This window comes from Cimex lectularius, unplaced genomic scaffold (genome assembly GCF_000648675.2).
Source record: "Cimex lectularius strain Harlan isolate CLEC.00 unplaced genomic scaffold, Clec_2.1 scaffold67, whole genome shotgun sequence".
NCBI lineage: Eukaryota > Metazoa > Arthropoda > Insecta > Hemiptera > Cimicidae > Cimex > Cimex lectularius.
The window spans coordinates 547,601-575,247 of NW_019392738.1; the positions used below are offsets into that span (position 1 = coordinate 547,601).

Below are 27,647 nucleotides of genomic sequence, written 5' to 3' on the forward strand. Positions count from 1 at the left end.
TGGTGGAGAGAAGTAAATTTGGACTAAAAACAAAACCCTAAAACAAGTGAAATTTCTTCATAAATTTATACATAAAGTACAATAAATTTTGTCATATGAAAACGACTCCACATCCAACTACTGCCACTAAGATCGTTACAATAAATATGAAGGTAAATAATTTCAAGACTAATCATTATACATTTTAATGTTGGCTTTCATTTTAAGTTTGAGTCAAGATTTTTATGATACTTGTCTAATTTATAAACGTCATTGTCTAAATTTTATTTTTTTGTAAAAAGAAATTTAAAAATTTCAATAAATAATTAACGATGTTTCCATGGTTACAAGCAAGAAAGAAAAGCAAATTTTATGTAAACTATTATTTGATCATGTAGAATTATAATCTAAATTATTGTTGTTGAACAGGACAGACTCAGCAGTGAAATGGATACTAATAACTGTGCGTATGATACTTTAATGTTGTCCTTTTTTACATTGTTTGTATAATTGAATTTCTAGAATTAACTTGATTTTTATAATTTTCAACAATTGATGTTCAATCAAATATTAGACCAGGATTTATGTAATTTGGTTTTGCTTGATAACATCTAAAAGTGAAATATGATGAAATCTTGATAATCAACTTGGTCTAATGATGTAAAAAGTGTAATAAAATAGTTTTAGCCTGAAAAGTTACAAATATCCCTTATAAATTTTATTATTTAGTTAAGTTTTGAAAGTATGCAAGTAATTAACTGATTATTGTTTTTAGACCCACCGGCTGAGCTTATCAAGTCCCCCTACTTGGATATGGGATTTGTGCCAGACAGCAATAAATATATATACTTAGAAGGTGATCGTCCAGTAAGAGGAAGGATGGAACATTGTTTTTTTGAAATAGGCACAGCTGTATTTATCGGTGGAGCTATTGGTGGATTAAGGGGTCTTCTCCAAGGGAACGAACTAGCAAGAGGCTATCCCCCTAAACTGTATAGAGTTGTGTAAGTTATTATTTAAATTTATGAAAGGAACGTTTCGAGGGGAAAAAAAGATGGTAAATTTTAATACAATAAATTCACTAATTTTGTGGTCCGCTTGACCAATTAATTTATTACAATTAATTAAGGTTTTTAGTTGAGATAAAAAAGTCAATGGCACGAGCGGGATTCGAACCCATGATCTTCGGCTTGATACGCTGCTGCTCTACCACTTGAGCTATCGTGACCCCAATCCACTCGGACACCAACTTCCCATCTCAACCCCAACCTTAATTAATTAGTGAATTTAATGAATTAAAATGAAGTATACTTCACTAAAAGCTCTCCGTGGCCATTTCATTTGTCGTCGAGAATCTAATCCGATTACACGACATTTGAAAAATGGCAAAAAGGAGGGAAAACTCAAAAGGTGGGGTTGAGATGGGAAGTTGGTGTCCGAGTGGATCGAGGTCACGATAACTCAAGTGGTAGAGCAGCAGCATATCAAACCGAAGATCGTGGGTTCAAATCCTGCTCGTGCCATTGACTTTTTTATCTCAACTAAAAACCTTAATTAATTGTTTAATTCAATAGTTTATCTAGCTGAATATGGGATATTAAAACTTGTTAAATGACCTTAAAACTAAAGAATACTTGTTTTATAGGGCTTATTTTTTTTTTTAACGACTTAATGAATGGTCTTTTATACTTTCTACATTTGAAGGAGAGACCTCTATATAAATATTTCACCAGAGGATCATCACGATTTTGGAGATACTTACATAAAAAATATTAATATTATTTGTTTATTAAACAGTCATTATAAAAGATTTATAGTCTTTATAAATTTCTCTTTTTGACAAGAAGTCTTCAATTCAGTCTCATATCCGGGTTTTTTTCTTTCTCCCTTCAACCAGATCCTAAGATTCTACGCTCCTGATTATTCTTGTATTCTTGCTTTAAGATGTATTACAACATAAAAAAAGATAAATGCTGGAACATGTCTGATATCAAACCAATTCACTTGATTATTACTGTTGTGGGATTTTTTCCATGTTGTTCGCGAGGTGATGAACCTAAAATTTGGTCGTTACTGATCATTTTGGCTTGATGACTGGGTTGACAAGCATTTTGCCATCTTCAGAGTTGGGTTTGAGTAACAATCAATTTTTTACTTTTGTTATCTGTGTTTTCTCTTTTTGACGAGAAGTCTTTCACAGGGTCTTATACCCTGGGCTTCTCTCTTTCTCACCTCAATCAGATCCTAAGATTCTATGTTCCTGATTATCCTTACTAATCTTATCCTTAAGATGCATTAAAGCATTAAAAAAATAAATGCTGAAATTAGTCTGTTATTGTGAGATTTATCCAAGTTCTGTGGGATGTTAAACCTGAATATTGGTCATTGTCGATATTTTGCCCTGATGGCATTTTGCCATCTCCAATGTTGGGCCTGAGTAACCAAATTTTTACTTTTGTTATCTGTGCTTTCTCTTTTTGATGAGAAGCCTTTGATTGGGTCTCATACCCTGGGCTTCTCTCTTTCTCCCCGAACCCATAGTACCAAGAATTACAAGGTGCATGTCTTTCATCTTTTTTCCTTGGAGCTGGAGTAATACAAGGAAACATTCTAAGTCTATTCCTATATAATGTATACACTTGCAATATACTTCAATATACTTCTAAATCCTACACATTCCCTGCTACATTTGCAGATGACACATCTTGTCCTCACATCAAAACCCAAACATAGCTGCCTCTAAATGTTATTATATCTTGTTAACTTTATTACAATCTGGACATAGTTGATAAATATTATCAGCATTTATTCTTCCCTGTCTAAATTTTAGTGTTGTATTAGATATATCGACCATTTTTCTATTCATGAATTCACTGGATCATAATATGGCATGATGAAAAAGCAAATTATGTTGTTACCACCCAGCTTTTAACCGATTTTGAGGTTATCATCAGGGCAAAGCAATCTTAAATATGTCTACAGATCATAATTAAGTTTTTCACAGACGATTTCAACAGTGCCTGATACAGCCCTTGGCAATGTTGGGACTGAGCCGATATTCAAATCACATCCTGAGAAATCTTTGTTGACAGAAAACCACTGAACAGATAGTTTTCCTCATAGTGGTGTTATCTTTCTTGTATAGTACATTTCCCAAAAACCATTTCTGTAGGTCATTTAACAGTTCAGAGTTCATGCTAATAAGATTGGCACCAGGCAAAGCCATTTGTAAAAATGAGATAGAGGTGGTCCTAGAGTCGATCCTTGAGGACCACCTGATTTTATGATTTCAAATTTTGAGTTGAAGGGAATTTTTCAAGAATTCTAATTTTGTGGGTAGCAAATACTAATGTAATTTTAAATCTAATGGTGAAGATTTGTGCAAGCTTTTACTTAACCTCATTATATCTTGGTTGGCACCAGTTTTATTCAATTTATGAGTGTTTGAGGTATCTTAGTTTTTATGCACACTTATAATAGACAGCTTATTATGGTTGACAAATGGTTGCAGCTATACCCAGATAAATAAATCCAGTCTAAAACAAATCCTGCAAGTTGAAAAATGATTGAAGTCATTGTAAAAATGAGGTAAAGGAGTTGGCTGTTTGAAAGATCTTTGAGGAACACCTGGTTTTATGACTTTCAATTTTGAGTGTCGCATTAGCTGGGTCCTGCTTGATTGTTTGTAGAAGTTGAAAGAAAATTTGCTGATTTAATGAGGTGCTTTTATGAGGTTAAGTGCAAGGCATAGTCAAATGCCTTGTTTCTAAGTGATATTGGTCTATTGTTAGCAACATCCTTGGTGTAACCCTTTTTAAAAAATGTACGACTATTTCAATTTTTAGACTATCAGGAGATTACAAACTGCCAACCAGTATAAAGTTTAGGTTAAATATTGCTTTTACTTATTGAGGAATTATTCTTAGAAAATCCAGTAAGATGGGTGTTTGGAAAGGCTCGATATAAGGCATTGTAAAAATGAGGTAAATAGGTGGTCCTAAGGTGGATCCTTGAGGAACACCCGATTTTATGAATTCGAATTTTGATTGTAAGTAAATTTTTGAGAAATCATAGCTCTGTAATTTTATGAGTAGCAAGGGGTGTGAGAAGTATCCTTGACAATAAATGTAGCACTTCTTCTTTTCTTGAATTATCATTAGTTATATGTATGATAAATATTAATTTAGAATAAATTTTAATTACTTACTTCCGGGTAAGACCTACTTTCTGATACATTTCAACACTTGATGGCGGCGTGTTTGCGTATATTTCCAAGAAAAGGTTGTAGGTACTATAAACAGCAGGCGGAAAATTTACGCAAGATGTACTATTCTTCGTGATAGATTCAGTTATTCAGCATTAAAAAAAAAACCTGCACGCAATTGTGCAAATACGTTGACCTTTTTAAATTACTCATTAAGGTTGAAATAGTGTTGACCTCCATGCAAGGTCTTAGCATCAGCAGTACAGAAGGAAAAAAGATAGAGATAAATGCAACGTCTTTTAAAATCGTATTAGCATAAGAACTAGAATGCACATTAGCTAATTTTTTCGTCGATTTAGAGTTTTAAGAGGACCAGGTTATTGGCGAACGAGAACGAACCTATGTCAGAATGCTTTGCATGTTTTGGTTAATCAAGAAAACTATATATTCAAAAGTAGTATAGTTGATATGTTATGTAGGAGGATTAGTTAAATCTTGTATTTACAGAATAGATTAGTGTTGAAACATTGTCGCTGCTGCCCAGCTTTCATTATCACCGTCAGTAAGCGTCAAATGTTCTGATCAATAAGTTCGGACTTTGACTGACAAGGGGAAATGAGAGTCGATAAGCAAAGCACATCAAGGGTGTTAAATGAGAATGAAGTCAAAACAGACATTATTCCTAATCGGCCGGCAATTCGGCTCAAGGGTCAATATAATGTCATCCACACCGCAATCAATTACCTCTCTCTTCGGCTGATCCCAGTCGGAATGGGATTGTGGTAAGAGCTGATGAAAGCCAGGCTCTAGTTACGCCAAGGGAATTCCAAGTGTTATTTGCTCGTTAAAAGCCCCATCCTATTTGCTAAAGTATTCTAATAGACTCTGGGCGAGTTTTCAATGGTCAAACCCCCACGGGAGGGGGTGAGACTTATCAACACCTAATGTATGCACAATGTAATTAACATAGCACAATAAACTATAAAGAAGCTGAAAGTTATTTTTGATTGTTAGGTCCATCTAATGAGCAAAGTTGTGCTTGTAGAAGAACTCTCTAGACAGCACGTTGTGTACTCAATGTCTGAAAGTGAAGAATTATAAATTGATATAAGTTGAAATGTTATTTATCTAGCCACGCAGCTTGGTCTGCCAGACCCGTTTCAGCTTCTAACCATCGTCAGCGTATAGACTGTAGTAGCTCGATCTTTTGGATAATTTTCTGCGTTGGTCTGTCAGATACATTTTGGTTTCTCACCATGTTCAGTGTGGAGTCTCATGTAACGTGATCGTTTTCTATCATTTTGTTTTGCATGGGCCTTGGTTTTTCGAACTGTCGGACCTGTTTCGGCTTCTCGACATCTTCAATGTGGAGCCTCCTTTGGCTTGAGGTTTCAATAATTTTTGCCTGTCTATACTTGCTGCTTTGGTCAGTAGAACCCCTCTCCATTTCTCCCCATCTACAGTGTGGAGTCTCCTGTAGCTTGGTCGTTTTCTATAATTTTGTCTGCTATCCTCGGTATGTTGGACTGCCAGACCCTGTTTCGTCTTCTCGACATCTTCAGTGTGGATCCACCTTTGGCTTGAGGTTTCCAATAATTTTTGTCTGTCTATACTTGCTGTTTGGTCAGTAGAACCCCTCTCTGTTTCTCCCCATCTGCAGTGTGGAGTCTCCTGTAGCTTGGTCGTTTTCTATAATTTTGTCTGCTATCTTCAATATTTTGTACTGTCAGATTCATTTTGGTTTCTCGCAATTTTCATTGCCGGGTCTTATGTAGCTTGGCCGTTCTGATTAATTTTTATATCTACCTTTGCTACTTTGAATTTCTGCTGCTCGATGTCATCAGTATGAATTCTCCTGTTGCTTGGTCGTTTCCAATGAATATAATACTCGGTACTTCGGAGTGTCAGAAGCCTTTTGGTTTCTCAACATCTTCAGTGTGGAGACTCCTGCAGCTTGGTCGTTTGAATGAATTTTATCTGCTATCCTCGGTATATTGGACTGTCAGGCCCGTTTCGGCTTCTCGCCATCTTTACTTTGAACTCGCTGAAGCTTGAGGTTACAACTTTTGTATGCTATCCTCGGTACTTCGGACTGTCAGACGTCGTTTGATTTCCCGCCATATTCAGTGTGGAGACTCCTGTAGCTTGGTCGTTATATTGAACTGTCAGGCCCGTTTCGGCTTCTCGCCATCTTTCTTTTGAAGTCGCTGTAGCTTGAGCTTCCTACTTTTGTCTGCAATCATCGGTACTTCGGACTGTCAGGCCCGTTTCGGCTTCTCGCCATCTTTACAGTGACGTCTCTGTAGCTTGAGCTTCTTACTTTTGTCTGTTATCCTAGGTACTTCGGACTGTCAGACGCCTTTTGGTTTCTCGTCATCTTTAGTGAGGAGATTCCTGCATCTTGGTCGTTTCCTATAATTTCGTCTGCTATCCTCGGTTTTTAGGCTGTCAGATCCATTTAGGTTTCTCGAAATTATCAGTGTGGGGTCTTCTGTAGTTTGGTCGTTTCTGTTTTGGTCTATCAGACGCATTTTGCTTCTCACCATCTTCAATGTGGAGTCTCCTTTGGCCTGAATGTTTCTAATGATTTTTCTCTTCTTATCCTTGCCATTTTGTTCTGTCAGACGACTTTCTACTTTTGATCAATGGTTTATCTATCCTTGTTCGTTTGGTATGTCAGATCCGTTTTGGTTTCCGCTGAATCTTCTGTGTCTGTCTTTTCTTGCTGTCGCATACATACCCACTGCAGAAGATGACGAGAAGCCAAACGCAACGAAGATGATCCGTTCAAAATGCTCGAATACGACCAAACTGCAGTTTCAACAACTCGCAGACTCAAAGATTAAATCTCATAAAATTAAATCATCGTAATTCTTCTCTATGCCGGTAAAATATACTATTATCCAATGAATAACTTATGTAAATTATTTTTCAAGCTTTGCATATTCTTCTTTGAATATTTTTTCGATAATTTCGGTTTTGGTGCTTATTTATTAAAAAAACAAAACACCTGGTACACCACTGACAACAGGTATATAGAATGAGTGAGGGAAAGAAGGAGAATTATTCAATTCACAGTACCAATTTGTAAAAGCTCATTTCTATTTTACACCAAAAAAAGTTAGACCGTTTCAATTTCCTCCAAGGTAAATTTTAAATGAGTAAATAAAGCCAAGGACTTTTTCTTTCTTCTTTGTTCCCAAAAGTATATTACTTATAAGAAGAGAAAATGTTTTTTACCTCTCCCAGTGGGAGATCGGTAAATTGAAATTTATTTACTGTAACAGGGTCGGAAAAAAGGGACACCTCTACAGAATGATAAGATTGTTACATTATAGGGATAGAAAACGGCGAGTACTGGATGAGGGTAGCGTTAAGTAAGTTACCTAGTGATGGATGTGGTCACTTTCCTAAGGTGCTGGGTCTTTCGCACAGATTCAATCTTCTCGGGTGGCACTGACTTACTGTTTGTATCAATCTTCATCGTCCAGAAGAGGATTTTTTGAGTGTTATCTGAAAAACCCGAGCTATATTTGTAGAGTAGATATTGACTTCTGACTGACCTAATTTATTATAGATTGATATCCTTAAAGTTTAAAGTGTTTATTTGCTTTTTTTATACATCAATTAACGTTCGTTACATTTTTTTTCCAGGCTGTTCAACCAGATTGTCAAGTCCAGCACGCTCGGTAACACTATGGGCGTACTGGCCCTGCTTTTTTCCGGATCGGGAATAATAATATCGGAGCTGAGGAAAAAGGAAGATCCTTTTAACAACATAGCCGCTGCTACTATGACCGGAATCCTTTTCCAGTCTTACGGTAAGCGTTTAATCGTAAATCTGCGGGGGAAAAACAACAATCGAGAGGGCCAATTTCATTGATTGTCATTCTAAATCTGTTTCGGATTAGATTGAAGTAATTAGTGATGGGAAAGACGCCGGGAACACCTGGGAACGGAATATTGGAGACAACCTTATTTGCATTTCTCATTTCTCCCGGTTCTTTTTATTTCTTTCAATTAATCTGTCTTTTAAGACTTAAATCAATCCAACCGAGGTTTTTTTTAAAGAAAGCACTTTTTCTTATCAACTTATCATATCTACAGTTTTTTTTAATAATTCGACATAAGATAAATTTGGATCCATTTTGCAAAAGAACTGGACTTAAGAAGTTCAAAAACTTGTTTCTTCCAGGTTTCTTCCTGCTTCCTTTTGTATATTTTTTTAATCAAAAAGACCTCACACTTTTACAACCCATGAGTAGTTTTAAAAGCACTTAGGATTACTAACAGAACGTACAAAATTCTTTAAGGACTCAATTAATAAACAAATTTTATAATTTTAAAATATTATGATCTAGATTTCAACTAAAAGAAAAAAAAACAATATTAATATTCAATAATATTTTGATGAAAAAATTAAATATACATTAATGTATATATAAAGAACTAATTATAATCTAATTTTTTACCTTCTTGTGTACTTATCTTCTAAGTCTTTTAAGGTTAGAAAACATTGAAATACCTATTAATAAAAATATTCAATACTTTTAATTATGAACTCAATTGTTGAAGGATTTTAACTGTCTTTGAAATGAAATTTTCCACGGTTTTTATTAGAATATTTAGCAACCTGTTGGCTACGTCAACGTTGTACTCTAAGTCCTTCCTTGTTTTCCGTATTTGTCTAATAGTCTTTTTACCTTTATACATGTTCGGTTAGAAATCACTGCAAAGATTTTTTACACTGTTTCATTTGTTTTATTTCTGTAGATGCTTATAATAATTTGGAAAAGAGGTTTGTTCTCGGTTTAAAATATTTAGCCACATGTTGGCCTCCAAGGTTGTCTGTTAAGTTCTTCGAGGTTAAAGAACACAGTTGAAATATTTTAAGGATGGCATTAAAATAAATTTTTTAACGGTTTTTAATAAAAGATTTTGTCAATACTGTTATAGTCCTTGGCAATGTTAGGATTGATATGATTGTTTTGCCCTGATGATGACCTTAAAATACGTCGAAAACTTGGCAGTAACAATCGAATTTCCTTTTTTCTTCAAGATCATACATTCACCGAGATGTTTGTGGGTAAAGAAGTGGTCGATTTTTGTAACACTGACAATAAAATATTTAACAACCTGTTGGCTACGTCAAGGTTTCACTCTAAGCCCTTCCTTGTTTTCCATATTCGACTAATAGTCTTTTTACCTTTATCCATGTTAGGTTAGAAATCAATGTAACAGATTTTTTTTACACTTTTTACTCTGTTTCATGTGTTTTATTTCTATACAAGCTTATAATAATTTGGCACGGAGGTTTTTTGTCGGTTTTTTCCTCATGAAGTCACTGATTCTAGACTTTCTTTCTAAAACGACACAATAATTTTATTATATAATTGACCTTTATTTATTGCCATAACTCCTGCAAGTGGACTACCAACTACTTACTATTACTGCTTCTTAAAATATTTAGACAAATGTTGGAGTCCAAAGTTGTCTGTTAAGTCCTTCGAGGTTAAAGAACACAGTATTTTTTTTTGTAATTCTTGGTGATATCATGAATACATTTGTTGAATTATTTTAAGGATGGCATTAAAATAAATTTTTTAACGGTTTTTAATAAAAGATTTTCTCAATACTGTTATAGACCTTGGCAATGTTAAGATTTATAAGATTGTTTTGCCCTGATGATGACCTTAAAATACGTCGAAAACTTGGCAGCAACAATTGAATTTGCTTTTTTCTTCAATATCATACATTCACCGAGATGACTGTGAGAAAAGAAGTGGTCGACACTTGTAATACTGAAAATAAAATATTTAACAACCTGTTGGCTACGTCAAGGATTCACTCTAAGCCCTTCCTTGTTTTCCATATTCGTCTAATAGTCTTTTTACCTTTATCCATGTTAGGTTAGAAATCAATGTAACAAATTTTTTTAACCCTTTTTACTGTGTTTCATGTGTTTTATTTCTATTCATGCTTATAATAATTTGGAAAGGAGGTTTTGTCTAGGTTTTTTCTCATGAAGTCACTGATGATTTTAGACTTTCTTTCTAATACGATCTAAAAAAATTATTATATAATTGACCTTTATTTATTTCCATAACTCCAGGAAGTGCACTACTAACTACTTACTATTACTGTTACTTAAAATATTTAGCCACATGTTGGCGTCCAAAGTTGTCTGTTAAGTCCTTCGAGGTTAAAGAGCACAGTAGTTTTTTTTACTTTGTAATTCTTGCTGATATCATGAATACATTTGTTGAAGGTTTTTAAGGATGGCATTAAAATAAATTTTTTAACGGTTTTTAATAAAAGAGTTTGTCAATACTCTTGGCAATATAGTCCTTGGCAATGTTAGGATTTATATGATTGTTTTGCCCTGATGATGACCTTAAAATACGTCGAAAACTTGGCAGTAACAATTGAATTTCCTTTTTTCTTCAAGATCATACATTCGCCGAGATGTTTGTGGGTAAAGAAGTGGTCGATACTTCTAACATTGACAATAAAATATTTAACAACCTGTTGGCTACGTCAAGGATTCACTCTAAGCCCTTCCTTGTTTTCCATATTCGTCTAATTGTCTTTTATCTTTATCCATGTTAGGTTAGAAATCAATGTAACAAATTTTTTTTACCCTTTTTACTCTGTTTCCCGTGTTTTATTTCTATACATGCTTATAATAATTTGGAAAGGAGGTTTTGTCTCGGTTTTTTTTCTCACGAAGTCACTGATGATTATAGACTTTCTTTCTAATACGACCTAAAAAAAATTATTATATAATTGACCTTTATTTATTTCCATAACTCCAGCAAGTGCATTAAAGGTTTTTGGCCATCAAATACGGTTCAATATTTTACCAGGGGTCGTTGCATTCAGTTTCTGGCTAATTGGTATGCTGTATAAAGTTGAAAAGGGTTGTTTTATCGTTAATTTCTATTTTATTATAGGACTAGAATTATTGATAAATTGAATAAAATAATATTATTGTATAAAGATCAGGGTGACCATTCTTATTAGAAAACCGTTAGAAATATCCAACCCGAATAAGAAAAGTTTCGCTATAAAAGTATTAATAACGCAGTAAATAATTTTTCGAATTGCTTTTGCTTTACACGTCGGAAGATAAATTAAGCTTAGACGTTGGCAAAGAAGATAGTTGAGCTTCCAAGGAGTTTTCCCTTCCCAAGATAAATTTCTCGTTCGAAGGCTGTTGCTCTACTATTTTTCAAACTGGTCCTTATTTCCTATAATTCGCCACTTAAGTAGATTTTTTTAACCTTAAATTTCCAAAAGTTGTCAACTTTTTGTTTACGAAAGTTAGTTATTCCTATTTTAAAAATTTATTATGTATCGTGGTCCTCTTGACCCAATAAATTATTTTCAGTTAATTAAGGTTTTGGTTGAGATAAAAAAGTCACTGTCACAAGCGGGATTCGAACCCGCGACCTTCGGCTAAATATGACGTTGCTCTTACCACTTGAGCTATTGTGACCTCGATCCACTCGGACACTGACTTCCCATCTCAACCCCACCTTTTGAATTTTCCCTCCTTTTTGCAGGTAGAGCAGCGGCGTATTTAACCGAAGGTTCGAATCCCGCTTGTGACGCTGACTTTTTTACCTCAACCAAAACCTTAATTAATTGAAAACTATTTTAAAAAGTTTTTTCTGTTAACTGTATTTGAAATATCGCAGTATCTAAAGGTTTATTGAGTTTATTAGTTTTTTTGTTTTAATTCATTTATATTTTCAGGTGGCAGACGGAAAATGACCATAGGCGGTGTGGCTGGTTTTTTTATCGGCAGCCTCCTCACTCTATGGACTCAACGGCGTGTAATCACCAGCTACCTGTCGCGAAAGATTCCAACCTCCATCTCAGTGCACACTTCGATTGACAAGGAGGAAAACTGATCCATTGACTCAGTTGGATGAGTTAGAACTTCTTATTTGATTTTTAAATAAAGGACGATGTGCCTAACACAAGTTAATTTATAGTTTTTCTAGCTGTACGATGATGGTTTTCGAGGTGTTAGGCAAAACGCAAAATCTTAACTAGATCAAATCAGACTCTAGGTTTTTCATATTTTTCTGTACTTAACAGAATAATACATCGTGTCGTACCGAAAAAGCTAGTGTCACGAATGGGATTCGAACCCACGACCTTTGGCTCAATACGCCGCTATTACTTGGGCTATGACTCGTCACACTAGCTTTTTCATCTCAAGACCTTAGATAAAAATTATAGTTTTATTATAAATTTTACACCAATGATAATATTTATTACTAAAAAATGTGCGAAAACTAAATAAAATTTATGACACCAACCATGGAAAATAATGATCGGAAACGACCAAGCTACAGGTTGATAACCCTGCAGACCTCATAAATTTCAAAAAATAATATCAACGATCAATACAAATAGACGAATTTAAAAAGCCGTTCATGATTTTACTTTTTGTTTACTGATCGAAATTGGCCATCGGTGGGAAAGTTTGACGCGCAAATTGTTACCGTTTTACGTCCAATAAACTGCGAAACATTTCGGCCGCAATTTTCAGGATATCGCCTTGAATTATGCCGTTGGTTCAACGAAGGACGGAAAGTAAAAATAAGGGGCAACAACAATGGAAGCTCTCACGGACCCAAGGCCCCATTATCAGATCTTAAATAATCCGACTCGTCTTGATTGTTTTTATACTCAGCCTTACTCGTTAGCGTTGATTTTGGCGTTTCCTCTTCGAAAGATTTCCTTCCTTGTAACTGGTCCCAGAAAGGATCTGACGGCCCCTGAGATTAATTATTATGTAACCTTAATAATATCCGATACTCGTCAAAAGTGTCGATTACACCGCGTTTTAATTAAAAATAATAAATTATATTTGAATTAAAGATTTTTTTTTGTGTGGTTATGGTTTATTTTTTTATCGTAACATTTTGAGGCAGATGTTCTACAATTTTTTACTTTGATGGACAACAAGCAAAAAAGTTATAGTTTGATCGTCTGTCTATTCACTAACCTAATCTCCCTGGTTTTGCCTGTCAAACTCGTTTCTGCTGTTTCCACATGAAAAGGAATTGCATACATGGAAAAACGCACAGACCAACCACTGAAGTTGAAATACGAAACGCGGTTTGACAAGACCAAGGCGACCAAAATGGATGGAAACAGTCAAATTTCAAGGTTCACGCTGAGGTTCAAGCTAAAAAAATGATTAAAACTGTATTTGTTTAAAGTTTTAAAGGCTAAACCATTCTATAAAAAAAAATAAAACGTAATAAAACCAATTGTAAAGAAAAAATAACAAGTTGAAATTCCCACAATTCAGCCAAACTTTCAAATAAGATCATTTAGCTAAGTTTTTTCAATTCCCTTAAGAAATAAGTTTATATAACACACGGACTTAAATTATTTATATAACTTCCTCATAAAAATTAAAAAGCTTGATTATCTCTAACCTGTTCTGGTTAATCTCGCTGGATTTGCCTGCCAGACGAGTTTCAGCTCATGAAAAGGACATATACACAGACCAACCAATGAAGATGAAATACCAAGCGCAGTCATACAAGACCATAAAAAAAAGATTTTGCATTGTATAAATTCACTTTTCCGCATCCAAAATATAATTGTTATATGTAAACAATGTTTGTAAATCCCAGGCCCTGAAGATGATCTCAATAAAGATCGAAACGTTGGCACGATAAAGAAAATGTTTTTCTGAAACCTACATCACACCAGACTGCATCTCACGATTTCTAAATAAACAAGACCATAAAGATCAGAATGGACGGAAACAATTAACAGCTTCATTGCACCACATCTAAAAATTTTAAATATTTTTTCCCTTTGCTCTTGGTTTTCCTTGATGATTTAGTTTCTGTACTGAAGTATATAATTCTTCTCGTAGGTATGACAGAGAGACATTGTTCAAAAATGGCTTGCCTAGGTAGCATAGCAGTTCCTAGCTACTATAGGGCAGTTGCTTATGATTTACTTTTGACTCTGTCAGGCCATATACACGGAGAAACGCACAGACCAACCACTGCAGTTGAAAAGCGAAACGCAGTCAGAAAAATCCATAAAGATCAGAATGAACGAACATTACTAAACTACAGCTTAAATCGCGACACAGACTTCCAAAAATCTTAATTTTTTTGCCGTTTTGCTCTTAGTTTACCTGGATAATTTCGTTTCTTCACTTAAGTACGTAAATCTTCTCAGAGGTATGGCATCGATCAAAAATAACGTGCCTAGGCAGCATAACATTTCCTATCTATTGTAGGGCAGTTGCATAGGTTATGCTTTTGGCTCTGTCAGGACATATATACGGAAAAACGCACAGACCAACCACCTTAATTGAAAAGCGAAATGCAGTCAGAAAAATCCATAGAGTTCAGAATGAACGAAAATTACAAAACTACAGTTTCATCGCAAAAATCTTATTTTTTTGCCCTTTTGCTCTTGGTTTTCCTTGATGATTTCGTTTCTTCACTTATGTACATAAATCTTCTCAGAGGTATGGTCCTCATAAAAATTAAAAAAAGCTTGATTATCTCTAACCTGTTCTGGTCAATCTCGCTGGATTTGTCTGCCAGACGCGTTTCAGCTCATGAAAAGGAAATATACATGGAGGAACGTACAGACAAACCAATGAAGATGAAATACCAAGCGCAGTCATACAAGACCATAAAGATCAGAATGAACGGAAACAATTAACAAGTTCATTGCACCACATCTAAAAATTTTAAAGATTTTTTTCCCTTTGCTGTTGGTTTTCCTTGATGATTTAGTTTCTGTACTGAAGTATATAATTCTTCTCGTAGGTATGACATAGAGACATTGCTCAAAAATAGAAATGATAAATGATGGAGTGAGTGTGGTGTTCAATCCTTTTTAAAACAGTAAGTTGTTTTACAACGATACGGATTTCGAGCCTTTTAGCTCATCATCAGGTTGAAGGACTTCAACAACACCAAATTCAAACCTACATTCGATATCAACAATTCTTTAGAACTGATAAAAGAATTAAATAACATCAATGTACCCTACAACTGTGTTTTAGTTATTTGACGTTACTAATTTATTCACAAATATCAATCACAAGTTGAAGAATGTACTAAACTCATAAAGCAAAAACTTACCGAGAACTTTATTAACGAACTTGTAAAAATGATATAATAGACTTCTTAAATATATGCCTACGATCTAATTATTGTAAATTCAATAATAAATTTTACGAAATGAAAGGGTTATCAATGGGGTCTCCATTATCCCCACTTTGTGCTGAAATATTCATGGATAATTTCGAAAAAAATCTTTTCAAATCAAAGAACAAATTAATTAAATCTGTTCATTTCTGGAAACTCTATGTAGACGATATTTTATGCATATGGTCGGGAACATTAGAGGCTCTCAAAGAATTCCTCCAACTAATTAATTCTCTACACCGTAATATAAATTTTACATTGGAAGTTGGCAAAGATGGTTGTTTGAATTTTGTAGACCTAAAACTGTCCATAATAAACAACCTAATAGAAACAGACGTATATAGAAAACCCATAACTACAGACACTATGATACCAGCGGATTCTTCCCACCCATGGTCCCAAAAGTCTGCTGGTTTCATTTGGCTCATAGACCGGATGTTAAAACTTCCGCTAACACCTGATAACTATGAAAAAGAATTAAAAACTATTAAAACCTTAGAAAAAAACAACGGGTATCAAGAAATATTTATTGATAGTTGCTAGTTAAAAGAATAAAAAATTAACTTTAAACGAATCAACAATAGGACTCAGCCACCCCACCACAAATGAATCATTGGGTTTCCGTTGTTTGCCATACATTGGTGAATTATCGGACAAAGTTAGTAAAATTGTTAAACAAGAAGGTTTTAGAATAGCGTTTAGAAGAAGTACGGGTACACTTAAAAACATCCTCTCAAAACCTAAAGACAAAGTAGACAATTTGGCAAAAAGCGGGGTTTACCAACTCAATTGTAATATTAAATATATAGGACAAAGCGGTAGAGAAATAAAAACAAGAGTAAAAGAACACTTGCCTAAATCGAGCAAATTTTCGGAATTTAAGGACCATCGTGAGAAACAAAACATAATTTCAATTCAAATCTAAATACAAGAGTGTTACATAGTTTCAACAAAGGGAAAGAATTAGATTGGTTTGAGAAATTTGAAATTAAAAAATGTAAAATTGAACATGGTGATAAATGCATTAATAATATAACAGATTTTGATCTACCTCCCATTTTAAATATGTACATAAATAATATCAAACATCCAAATAATTAAACTAATTATTTTAATTGTTATTATTTTTATAGTAATTTAATAATATTAAGTATTTACTAGTATAATATTTATTTGTGTTATAATTTCCGCGTTTCGCACGTTCAAATTGAGCGCCATTAAAAAAATCAGCTGCTAATTGGAACGTCGCGTTGGCGGAGGTATCAGCGGGTTCACTTTGGCAATTCATGTCGAGAGACGTGGTTGTAGAAGTCCTTCAACCTGATGATGAGCTAAAAGGCTCGAAATCCGGATCGTTGCAAAACAACTTACTGTGAGTAGGAACTGTCTTTTTAAAAAGGATTGTTCAAAAATGGCTTGCCTTGGTAGCATAGCAGTTCCTAGCTATTGTAGGGCAGTTGCATAGGATATGCTCTTGGCTCTGTCAGGACATATACACGGAAAAACGCACAGACACTGCACTTGAAAACCAAAGCGCAGTCAGAGAAGGCCGAACAGATCATAATGAAGAAGACTAAGTACAGCTTCATCCCTCCAAAGACTTTCAAAATCTTAAAGATTCCCCACTTTTGCTCATGGTTTTCCAGGATGATTCTATATCTTTAATGAAGTACATAATATTTCTGAGGTTTGGCCTTGTATCTGATACGCTATATTAAAAGTTATAATAGAACTTAAATTCACTAATTTCGTGGTCCGCTTGACCAATTAATATATTAAAATTAATTAAGGTTTTTAGTTGAGATAAAAAAGTCAATGGCATGAGCGGGATTCGAACCCACGATCTTCGGCTTGATACGCCGCTTCTCTACCACTTGAGCTATCGTTACCTCGATCCTCTCGGACACCAACTTCCCATCTCAACCGCACCTTTTGAATTTTCCCTCCTTTTTGCCATTTTTCAATTTCAGGGAAGTTGGTGTCCGAGTGGATCGAGGTCACGATAGCTCAAGTGGTAGAGCAGCGGCGTATCAAGCCGAAGATCGTGGGTTCGAATCCCGCTCGTGCCATTGACTTTTTTATCTCAACTAAAAACCTTAATTAATTGTTATAATAGAACGGTGATGACGTATATAAGAAAGAAAAATGGAACAAATTTAGCAAATATAATAATTTTCCTTATGCATTATGAAGCATATAGGACTTAAATTGACATAGCCGAAAGAATAAAATGCCTGTTTAAACAATTGTTTTTATTTGATACAGATATTAATACAGTTAAGAATCCTTAGATTAAAATACACAATATTTCTTTCCTTAATAATGGCGAGATCATTGAGAAACTGTTATTCATGGGAGCTGGAATTTTGGTGTGTGTTGATTATTTAAAGAGGTAGATATGTTCAAGAGAAAAGTTGCCAGGGGTCGCTAACAGTGTGGCATTGTGGCGTTGTAAAGGAAGGGACTTCGTTTTGTAAAAAGCTTTGGTACTTATATCACGGACGTCTTCATAGTAGCAAGGGTCCCTGCATTTTTTATAAATTAAGACGCCTTTAAAACTTTTACAAGGTTTATTGTTTTATTCATTAAAAAATGCATTAATTAATTAAAGTAAAAAAACCTATCGAATCGAAATATTCGATTCCTTGCTAGAATCACTTAAAAAGCTCAAGGCGTTTAGTTTTATTAATTTTTAATGTTCAATAAAACAAAAGCACTGGAGCTTTTTAAAAAAAAAATCGCGCTTTCATGCCTTAAGAATTTATGAAAAAACGTATCACATTTTCTTTTTTCATCGAGTTAAAACTAAATCAAGTATATTAAATGAATTTAAGTTTGGCAGTGGCCTTAGGAATAATGAAGATGGTTTTTATGAAGGCGTCGAACTGGCAGTGGATCCTGATGTGGAGCGATCTGTTGTTGATGAAGGGGTCGATGAGGTCGTCGATCTGTCATAATGATAGCTTCCTGAAAAATTATAATAAATTTTTTTTAGGTGAATATTTGATCAAGATCTTAAGAGTGGAGAATGTGTTGAATCTTGGATTGTAATTCGTAGTATGACCTAGGCATTTTTCCCTAGTGTCCGAGCTTTTGCAATCGACCTGGGGCATAAGTAATGGTGGCAAGCGAGGAAAACGTATAAAGCACACCTCTGATAACACTCCCCCCGAGGTTTTTTTTTTCCAGTGCCAGCAAGATTATGGTTGACGTTGTGGAAGGGTGTGCAAATGGGTTGACCCTTTGTTACCCGCGGGTCGTAAATCCGAACCAGCTCTCCGCCCATTTTCTGTTGCATTTCATTCACCGTAAAAAAGAAAAAAAACCAATTAACCCCAATCGCTATCGATTACGACCCAGGTGCATATTCAACGACAAAAAAGGCATTGTAAACGTGTCAGTTTAAAAAAGACCGGTAAATACGAGGAAACACAAAATACAATTTAATGTGGTTTAAGATTAATCTTTCTAAGATAGCCTCAGGTTTTTCACTGATGGAAAAGAGAGATCCATCATCCAGGTTATTAATGTCGGCCTGGATTGTTATCTTCTTCATTGTAAACATACAACACTGGCAGAATCGCTATAAAGATAACAAGGAGTATTACATTGCCCTTTTCCATTGTCTTAAGCTCTGTTGAATTTGTATTCTTAGGTTAATCGCAGAACTACTTTACCCCTTTGAAAACTTTAAGAAAGTTTATCAATTGTTTTAAAACTTTTATAAGCTAGCTGAATGATTAATGACTTATTCACTCTAAATAATTGTAAAAGTCTTGTTCTTGATGTACTCTCAAGTTTTATCAACTAACCTTTACAGAATTGGTCGGGTTTTACACAAGCATTAACTTTAAATGAGCAAATTTACATACAAAATAAAGAATTTAATTTGTTTTATAGTTTTTATGTAAAGTGTGTTTAAGATGAAAAATTCTGTCACCAGACTGGAACCCACGACTTCCGGGTCTTTACCCCGGCGATCTAAGCACTTGAGCTATGTGACTTCGGTCCGCCAAGACACCAACTCTTCGTCTCAACCACTCTTTACAAAAAAAGTTATAAACCAGTTTAAATTCTCAGTTTGGTTAACTACGACCAACTAAAAACATAGATTTACATAAATAATTGTTGTTGTAATAACGTAAATATACCTGAGTCTCTGTTTCCGTAAAATTCGTAAGTTGCTCCGACTCCAGTGTGTCCTGGGTATCGGTCTAGCTTGTGCTCTCCTGATGAACTCGGGTGGGACCCGGATCCGTAGCCGTCGCTTCCCGAACCGCTGGGTTTGTCGTAGTTATAACCATCACCTCCAGGTCTGTAGCCGTCGCTGCTTGGCCTGTAACCCGTACCCGGTCTGTATCCAGAACCGGGTCTGTAACCGTCTCCACCAGGCCTGTACCCATCACCTCCGGGCCTGTAGCCGTCACTTCCTCCAGGGTGATAACCGGCACCACCGGGCCTGTAGACATCACTTCCTCCCGGTTGATAACCGGATCCTCCTGGTCTGTAACCTTCACTTCCGGGCCTGAACCCATCACCTCCTCCCGGCTGATAACCAGCACCTCCGGGCCTATAGACATCACTTCCTCTTCCTCCCGGTTGATAACCGGATCCTCCTGGTCTGTAACCTTCACTTCCGGGCCTGAACCCATCACCTCCTCCCGGCTGATAACCAGCACCTCCGGGCCTATAGACATCACTTCCTCCAGGCCTGTAGCCACCACTTCCTCCTGGTTGATAACCAGCACCTCCGGGCCTGTAGCCGTCACTTCTGTCAGGTTGGTAACCAGCACCTCCGGGCCTGTAGCCATCACTTCCTCCTGGCTGATAACCCACACCTCCGGGTCTATAGCCTCCTCCTCCTCCTGGTCTATAACCGGCACCTCCGGGCCGGTGGCTGCCTGAACTTTCGGGATATCTATCGCCTGGCCTCGTCCATTCTCCTCCAGGCCTCCGGTCACCCGAGCCGTAATAGTACCATCCGCTTTGTTCGTAACCTGGCCGCTCATAACCCGGGCTGTAGCTGTAACTGGGCTTTTCATAGCCTGGCCTCGTCCAACTTCCTGTCGCCGGTCGGTGATCTTGAGGGCTGCAAACATTGTCATTACTCTTTACATATAAATTATTAAGCTGATGGTCTGCGAATCACTGGGTCCGTCTACACTCGTGGGTTTTGATAATAACCAAATACCAAATTCGTGACATCTTCAGTGAGGAATTATACGTAGGTCCTTATATACTGTGTGGTGTGGTGGTTGTCGCGAGTGTAGACCATTATTAAGTAACCCAGTTAAAAGAGTGTATCTTTTCATCTTGGTTGAACTTTTGATGCTTGAATTAACTTTCGGCTATTGCTTTGTTTAGTGTTGTCAAAATTATAAATTATATTTCAAAAGTAGTTGACTTACTGGAAAGGGCATAGTTTTTGTTTTAAAACAGACCCGATGATTTTATTTAACTTTTTTTTGTATCAGAAATGCTATTGTGGTTTTAGTCTTTCGGAGTGCATTGCCAAAGGGCACAGGTCACCCAGAGAACCCTGCTTGAAAAATACGAGAGTTGGCTGTTTCGGGGAGGATGTGGCAGTAAATTACGAAGGGGATGTGCAGGGCGAGGAGCAAGGAGGAGCAGGACCACCATTAGTTACCTACCACCTTGTCTAAGAGATCCATTACTGGTCTGCACTCTTAAAAACACCTTGGCGATCACACAGCTCTGTTCCGCTCCACCACCTCGTTAAAAGAATAAAGCGATTTATATGTAAATGCCTTTTAAAAAAATCCCTCGAGAAACTGTTATAAGCTATAGTAAAGTACTTTGTGTTAATTATTTTATTTATTGTTTAACTATATTTCATCCGATGTGAATTGAATTTAGTGAAGTTTATTTTTGTATAATTTAGTCTTTTATAAGGTCAAGTCGAACATAGAAACCTTTATTTGGTTGTCAGAAAATCGTGCTTAACACTTCGTCAGGCGGAACCGGCCCTGCACTGGAAATAAATGCGTCCTCCGCGGTACTTTGTATTGAAATGGAAAACCATTTTTGTCCTCCGGTCAATAGCGTATGATTCAAGTGTCTGGCCGGGTTTGATTTAAAACCTACGAAGGGGGGAAAAAATTGTCGTCCTTCATTCCGAGCTAGAGGGAATTTTTGAGTAACTCGATATCATCAGGACCCCGGGTGCAATATATCAGTTGAATTATTATATTTCCGATGATAAACATAACCATCCGTCAAAGTCATCCGGTCCACATCAATAATCAATCATGTAACAAATGCCAAAGATGCAATGTATTTATACATATCTTTATTAACAAACATTATTATTTTGAAATATATAAAAACAAAAAAAAATCTCTCGGCCTTAATAATAAACGTAAAACGGTACAAACAGTTGAATGTCAAGTCAAAAGATGCCAAAAGTTGGTATACCTTATAATTCAAATAGATAATAAAAAAACGTTTTATCCTTATTTACCGGAGTCTATTTATAAAATCACTTGTCATTGATTGATTTATAAAAAATTATATTATCATATTTGACTATCTAATTGACCAAATTGCTTATTTCAATTAATGCTTTTTATGTAAGGAATTGATTGAGAAGAAAAAGTTAGTTTCACGAGCGGGTTTCGAACCCACGACCTTGGCTCGATACGCAGCTGCGATAACCACTTGAGCTATCGTGACTTCGTTCTACTCGGACGTGGGTTCGAATCCCGCTCGTAACACTAACTTTTTCATCTCAACCAAGACCTTACATAAAAAGCGTTAATTGAAAAAAGCAATTTGGTCAATTAGACCACTAAACAAAAATGGATTAATATTTATTTTTTATGTTGATCCGCTCTATTCCATAGATCAGTCAACCAAAAACCAACTTCCATAAAAAGTAATCTTTATTTTTTAAAAACAAGCATCGATTTCGGGATGTTGCTCGCTCCCCCTCGTAAGCTGTTATGATTTAAAATATTAAAAAAATCACTTATTAAAAAAAAATCCAACTTTTTATGAAAGTGTGTTTTTGGCTGTCTACGTCTCTGGAATAGAGTGAACTAAGCCAGAAAATAAATTTATTGATTTATTTTTAGTTCAAATCGACAGCAGGATTTGTATGGGTTATAGAATGGTAAGTTGTAAAATAGATAATAAAAAGGCCATCATGACTAATGATTTTCCCTGGAGACAATTTATCTCAATATTCATCGATGATGACTGTGACTCTGAAGATGACGGCCATTGGCGAAAAGTAAACAAAGGACGATGTGTGGAAGGCTTTAAAAATATGAGGGCAGACGCTAAAAGCCGTTTAAGAGAACGGTCACCATTTTTAAACAAGTTGTTCAATATAGTTGATTATTACAATTAATTAAGGTTTTCAGTTGAGATAAAAAAGTCAATGGCACGAGCGGGATTCGAACTCACGATCTTCGGCTTGTTATGCCGCTGGTCTACCACTTGAGCTATCGTAACCTCGATCCACTCGGACACCAACTTCATCTCAACCGCATCTTTTGAATTTTCCCTCCTTTTTGCCATTTTTCAATCCCGCTCGTGCCATTGACTTTTTTATCTCAACTAAAAACCTTAATTAATTGTAATATATGAATTGGTCAAGCGGACCACGAAATTAGTGAATTTAATAGTTTATTATCTCAGATTATTTTCGTTTATTTCTTTTTTCTTTCAATCTCATCTTTTTCTTCCCTCGATTCCATCAATCCGAACCGTTACATACATACAGAACCCAAGAAATTAATTTTTTCTCACACTTTCGTGTTTGTAGGTGTACATGATAATGATGGATAGTTAATAAACAGATGACTTACAGTTGAATCGGAAGTTAATCATCGCAAAGCTTGGTGCAATAAAAGTTACGAAAAGGTTCAGAAACACTTAATGCCTAGAACAAACCTCCTTGGAATTTGATCAATCAAACCATCGTTCAATCAACCAAAGCTCAATGGATCCAACAAACCAGTCCTCAGCACCTGGACATATCCCGGTCACTAAAAAGGTAAATTTTTTAGTAACTTCTTTCAGGACATGGCAGGTGTACTTATTAGACAAAAAACAGATTTTTTTTCTTTTACCAACACACAAACCAGACCTCGCTCCTTTGGATTACCACTTGTACCAGTTCATATCGTAATTTGGTAAAATGATGATGAATATAGATAGGAAGTCGGGGTTTTTTCCTCCCAAAGCACTGCAGCCTTCTTGCTTATTGTATATCCCTAGTTTCTTAGTTAACTGCAATCGACTCGATCCTTCTTCTATGGAATGGTAGGTCACTGACTGTTGTTGCTACAATTCTAGGGTTTTCTTTGTATCCCAGGTTATGTCTCTATGGAGCGTACAGCGTAGCTGTTTCTTATTCTCTATTGCATAACCTACAAAAGGGGTCGTCATGTTATAACCCATGTTGTATGTGCCCCTCAGATGCCTTCATAAGCTTACTGTCTTTAACATATCTAGAGTTTGTGCACTTCTCCTTTTGTTTTGTTTTATTGCATTTGGAGTATTGTTCGTTTTTGTTATCTCGAGAATTGGTTCAGGCTCTATATTTGTCCACATCCGGCATGAGCACGGTTTCAGGTTATAGAGGTTAGGCCTGGACCTGATACCACTAACCACAGAGGCCGGTGAGGACTTGGAAGCATTCACCACGCCTCCTTATAATTGTCCGGGCAAGTCGAGAGTACTTGAGAGACGTTACGGATTTATTATCAACCCAATACAATACATACACACAGCAGAAGATATGTCCGAATGTTAATTTAAAAAAAAATTATAAAGAAAATTTTAGAATTTTAGGTTAATAGTGTTAAGAAAAAACGATGAAGCAGAACTTTTTACAGTAATAATGAATAAGTAGATTTATTGTAAAAGGAAAGAACCAATTAATTTGCAAGATTTGTGTTTTAATTGTTTTCCCAAATCAAGAATCTGAATTTAGGAAAGTTTGGTCTGCCTTGGTGCCTGTTAGTCTGTCAGGTGCCGTTAAGTAAACCATTTTTTTTGCAGTTGATATGTGTGACACTTGTTCAAATGAGAACACGTGGGAGGATTTATGCAGCTTTTTCGAAATTCAATTAAAGTTTACGAGAAAGTAGCCCCATCTACTGCATTTTTGCGGCTATAATCGATGTTCTAATTGAAATACATATCAACCAAACCAACTCAACTAAGTTTTCGTTTCAAAAAGTTAGCTGCATCTTCAGTGGTATGCTGTGTGTCAAGTATGTTGGAATGTGTAGTGAACGTATGCACTTTCAGTATAGCGATGCTTTCTCATCGTATGGTTTTAAGTATGATGTGCTATTGTTGTATTTCACCATTCATCGAGTGTTTCACGTTGTTTTTCTGATAAATATGGCCGTAATATCAAATATAATAAATAAATCTTGTTTTGTGTACTAAAAGTTGAATGTTATCCTTCTTGTAATTTGTTATAGAAAGATCTACTTACAACCTTCCATGCTAATTATGAGTCAACTCATAAACTTAAACTGCAAACCTAACAACTGTCTCATTCGAGAGATAAACTCCTAAGAGAGTATGTTCCATTATTTACTGTCTGGCATTTACTTTATCGATTTAGCAAAAAAGTTTTCACATGTAACGAACTTTGAAAGGAAAAGTTTATCACGCTGTACAACATCCTGGATTTGAAAAGTTCGTCAAGCTTGGCATTGTGGCAGAAGAGCGATGAATGAATTCAACCCGACTTTAATCTTGGGCAATTAATTTTCAAATTTATTAGAAAATTATGTTGTTCAATGTTGTATTACAAGTGTTTTTATGTAGTTCATGAAAGTTTGGGTTAGCTCTGAGACGGAGGGGCTGTGTTTTAATCAAATGGTTACAAATGGCAAGAAAGGATCTGTAAAAGTGATAATCGAATAGACGGTAATTCACCTGGATATTTGAGTACCCTGATGATACTTAAGTGGCAGAGGGATATTTTATACGCAATTTTCAAACAACGAGATATGTAGTAGACCTGTGTGTGTAAGAAAGATCTGATGATGGCGAGAAACCGAAATAAACACGTCTAGCAGACCAAAACCGCGAGGGTAGTCGGATCAGGTTCAATACTCTATTGACCTCAAGAAAAACTCTTACATTAATTACGGTTATTATATAATTAATTATAAAATATTATTGATAACATACAGTTTTAACAGCCAAAAGTACAGATTTTTTTGATATGTTGATTGAAATAGTCATTTTTAAGTAGTTTTGTTTAAGTTGGGTCAATGTTTTAACCAAGCAGGTAATGAGGTTATTTCGCTCAGGACCGTGTAGTTAATTAACGAAAGCCGGATTTCCCTTGTCTCAGTGATTGTTTAAGAAGAGAAAAAACGCAGTGCAAGGTCGAGGTGGTGAAAAATAACACCAAGTTGTCCCAAGTCAGAGATTTTAGAGGAAACAGCACCAAGACCAGAATTAAGCATTGGTTGGTTCTTTGGCCAATCGACTCACCCTCGTTCCGTCCAAGGGTCTGGGTACGGAGGCGCGAGAGGCGTGAAAGACATCGAAGTCGGGGGCTGATAGTAATGATATCCGTGGCCGTAGGTCTGGCCAGGTCGTTGCTCGTAGTAGTCCCAATTCGACGCGTAGTTTTTCGTGCCCCATCCTGGACCTCCTGATGAACCCCAGCCCCTCATCATTTCCTCCCAGGGTTGGTAATTGTAGTCGTACCTGTAATCCGGCTCTCTTAACAAAAGTACATGTCTACGGTTAGTGTCGAGAGCGAAATGGATCCGGAAAATATACACACTTCCTACTTATAGTAATTTCTTATTTCTTGTTATTTCGTCAATTTCAAAAGAGTCAAAATTAATTAACGCTTTACCTATTTATGTAACCGGATTCACCACGACTTCTGTCGTAGTAGACTGGTGCTTTGTAATCGAAGCCTGAAGGCTTTGTCCATCCCCTTCCGCTGTATCTGTCATCCCCGTAGCCGTAGCTTCCTGCATAACCCGAACCATAACCTAAAAAGTACAAATAAAAAATAGAATTTTAATACATTACAAAATGGGAAAATTGAAAATATTTATAATTTGGTGTCGTTTTCGATCGTCCTGTTCCGCCGGAAACGTTCGGCCTTTTTTCACGTCCAGTGGTTAGTTACAGTCACAGACAGTGGGTACGTCAAACACCGACCAGAATGACCGGAAATGACTCGAAACTAAAAGTTCATCACTCCGCAGAACTAAAAACATCTTACAGTTTAAAATTATCACAAAATGCCATCTAACAAGGGGACGACTAGGTTGGTGTGTCAGGGATTTGAACTATTTTTTTTTTTTTGGTGATTCTACACTGCAAAATATAGGACGCGTCCGACTTCTTGCGAATAGGCCCTGGTTTCGCCAAAATAAATTTTTGAAGGTTGAAATTTTCCGTTTTTTAATATTTTTATTTCTCCGTTCTACTTGGATTTGTATTGGATTTATATACGCTCAAGTCCGCACATGTACGTACATAAAACATGTCTCGATTTGAGCGTATTCGCTTCCCGTAGTTCACCAGCTTTTGCTATTTACTGTAAACTGCCGGCAGACTCGAAAATCACCCATCCCGGGTGTTGACAGTCCAGGGGCAGGCCAGTTCTTCCATCCAGCCACAGAGGGGGGAGTGCTGTCAACAGCTAGGTCAATCCAGCTCCCAACGTATTCAGTTCCAAATCCATTCGTATTCACGTTCATTCTTAAATACATTCACTCGTAGTTACAAACCACTCATTCAATTAGAGTGGTGTAGTACTCGATAATCCTACATCACCCTTTACGCATATTATACAACTAACCTAATTGAGGGTCGATAGGGTAATCAATATTCCGCCATATACCCTCTTAAATCATACATTCTCGCTAATAAATACATTCACTTTTCAACACAATCTACGTATAATGAACTATTATTACTATATGATCTATCAGAACCAGTTTCTTTCAAGAATGGGAGCCAAATACTCGCTGCCGTGCTCAAGACAATTCTCAAATCAGGTGATGCGCGCTCTCTATATATAGCCAAGGAATTGTACCCTTAAATTAGGTGGTATACGTCGAGCAACCATTCTCTGCCGGACATATACGCGGGATTTACCTAAAAATAAGTATCCGTATGTCATCCTCGCAAGGCCTATTCTTAACCGGGTGAGTACGACCCCTCTTCTACGAGTGAGATCCTCTGATGCCACTCATCGACAGTGCTCTAGATACGTGAGATCTCTCTGG

General features: G+C 36.1%; 2 protein-coding genes across 5 annotated transcripts in view; one reads left to right on the forward strand and one right to left on the reverse strand.

Moving 5' to 3' along the window:
* The first annotated feature begins 320 nt into the window (after positions 1–320).
* Positions 321–12,176, forward strand: LOC106666916 (mitochondrial import inner membrane translocase subunit Tim23-like). The gene is made up of 4 exons (XM_014394457.1): positions 321–442; positions 755–983; positions 7,838–8,004; positions 11,942–12,176. The coding sequence occupies exons 1-4, from the start codon at positions 427–429 to the stop codon at positions 12,097–12,099; spliced, it is 570 nt and encodes a 189-aa protein (XP_014249943.1). The 5' UTR covers positions 321–426; the 3' UTR covers positions 12,100–12,176.
* Positions 12,177–17,625: 5,449 nt separating this feature from the next.
* LOC106666645 (pro-resilin-like) overlaps positions 17,626–27,647 on the reverse strand; it is a 58,336-nt gene continuing 48,314 nt past the window's right edge. Inside the window, exons 4-8 of one of the 4 annotated variants that reach the window (XM_024227046.1) lie at positions 26,258–26,399; positions 25,885–26,118; positions 20,081–20,482; positions 19,545–19,963; positions 17,626–18,360 (exon numbers count right to left, since the gene is read on the reverse strand). In XM_024227046.1, coding sequence (XP_024082814.1) covers positions 18,263–18,360; positions 19,545–19,963; positions 20,081–20,482; positions 25,885–26,118; positions 26,258–26,399 — 1,295 coding nt within the window. In that variant the 3' untranslated portion in view covers positions 17,626–18,262. Of the gene's footprint in view, positions 18,361–19,544; positions 19,964–20,072; positions 20,483–25,884; positions 26,119–26,257; positions 26,400–27,647 lie in introns of all 4 variants that reach the window. The other 3 variants (XM_024227045.1, XM_024227047.1, XM_024227048.1) reach the window with 3 other exon arrangements.

What these genes read in the sequence shown, in the direction of transcription:
- LOC106666916 (XM_014394457.1), top strand. An exon ending in CCTAAACTGTATAGAGTTGT is followed by an intron (nt 984 to 7,837) that starts GTAAGTTATTAT and finishes TTTTTTTTCCAG; the next exon opens with GCTGTTCAACCAGATTGTCA. An exon ending in AATCCTTTTCCAGTCTTACG is followed by an intron (nt 8,005 to 11,941) that starts GTAAGCGTTTAA and finishes TTATATTTTCAG; the next exon opens with GTGGCAGACGGAAAATGACC.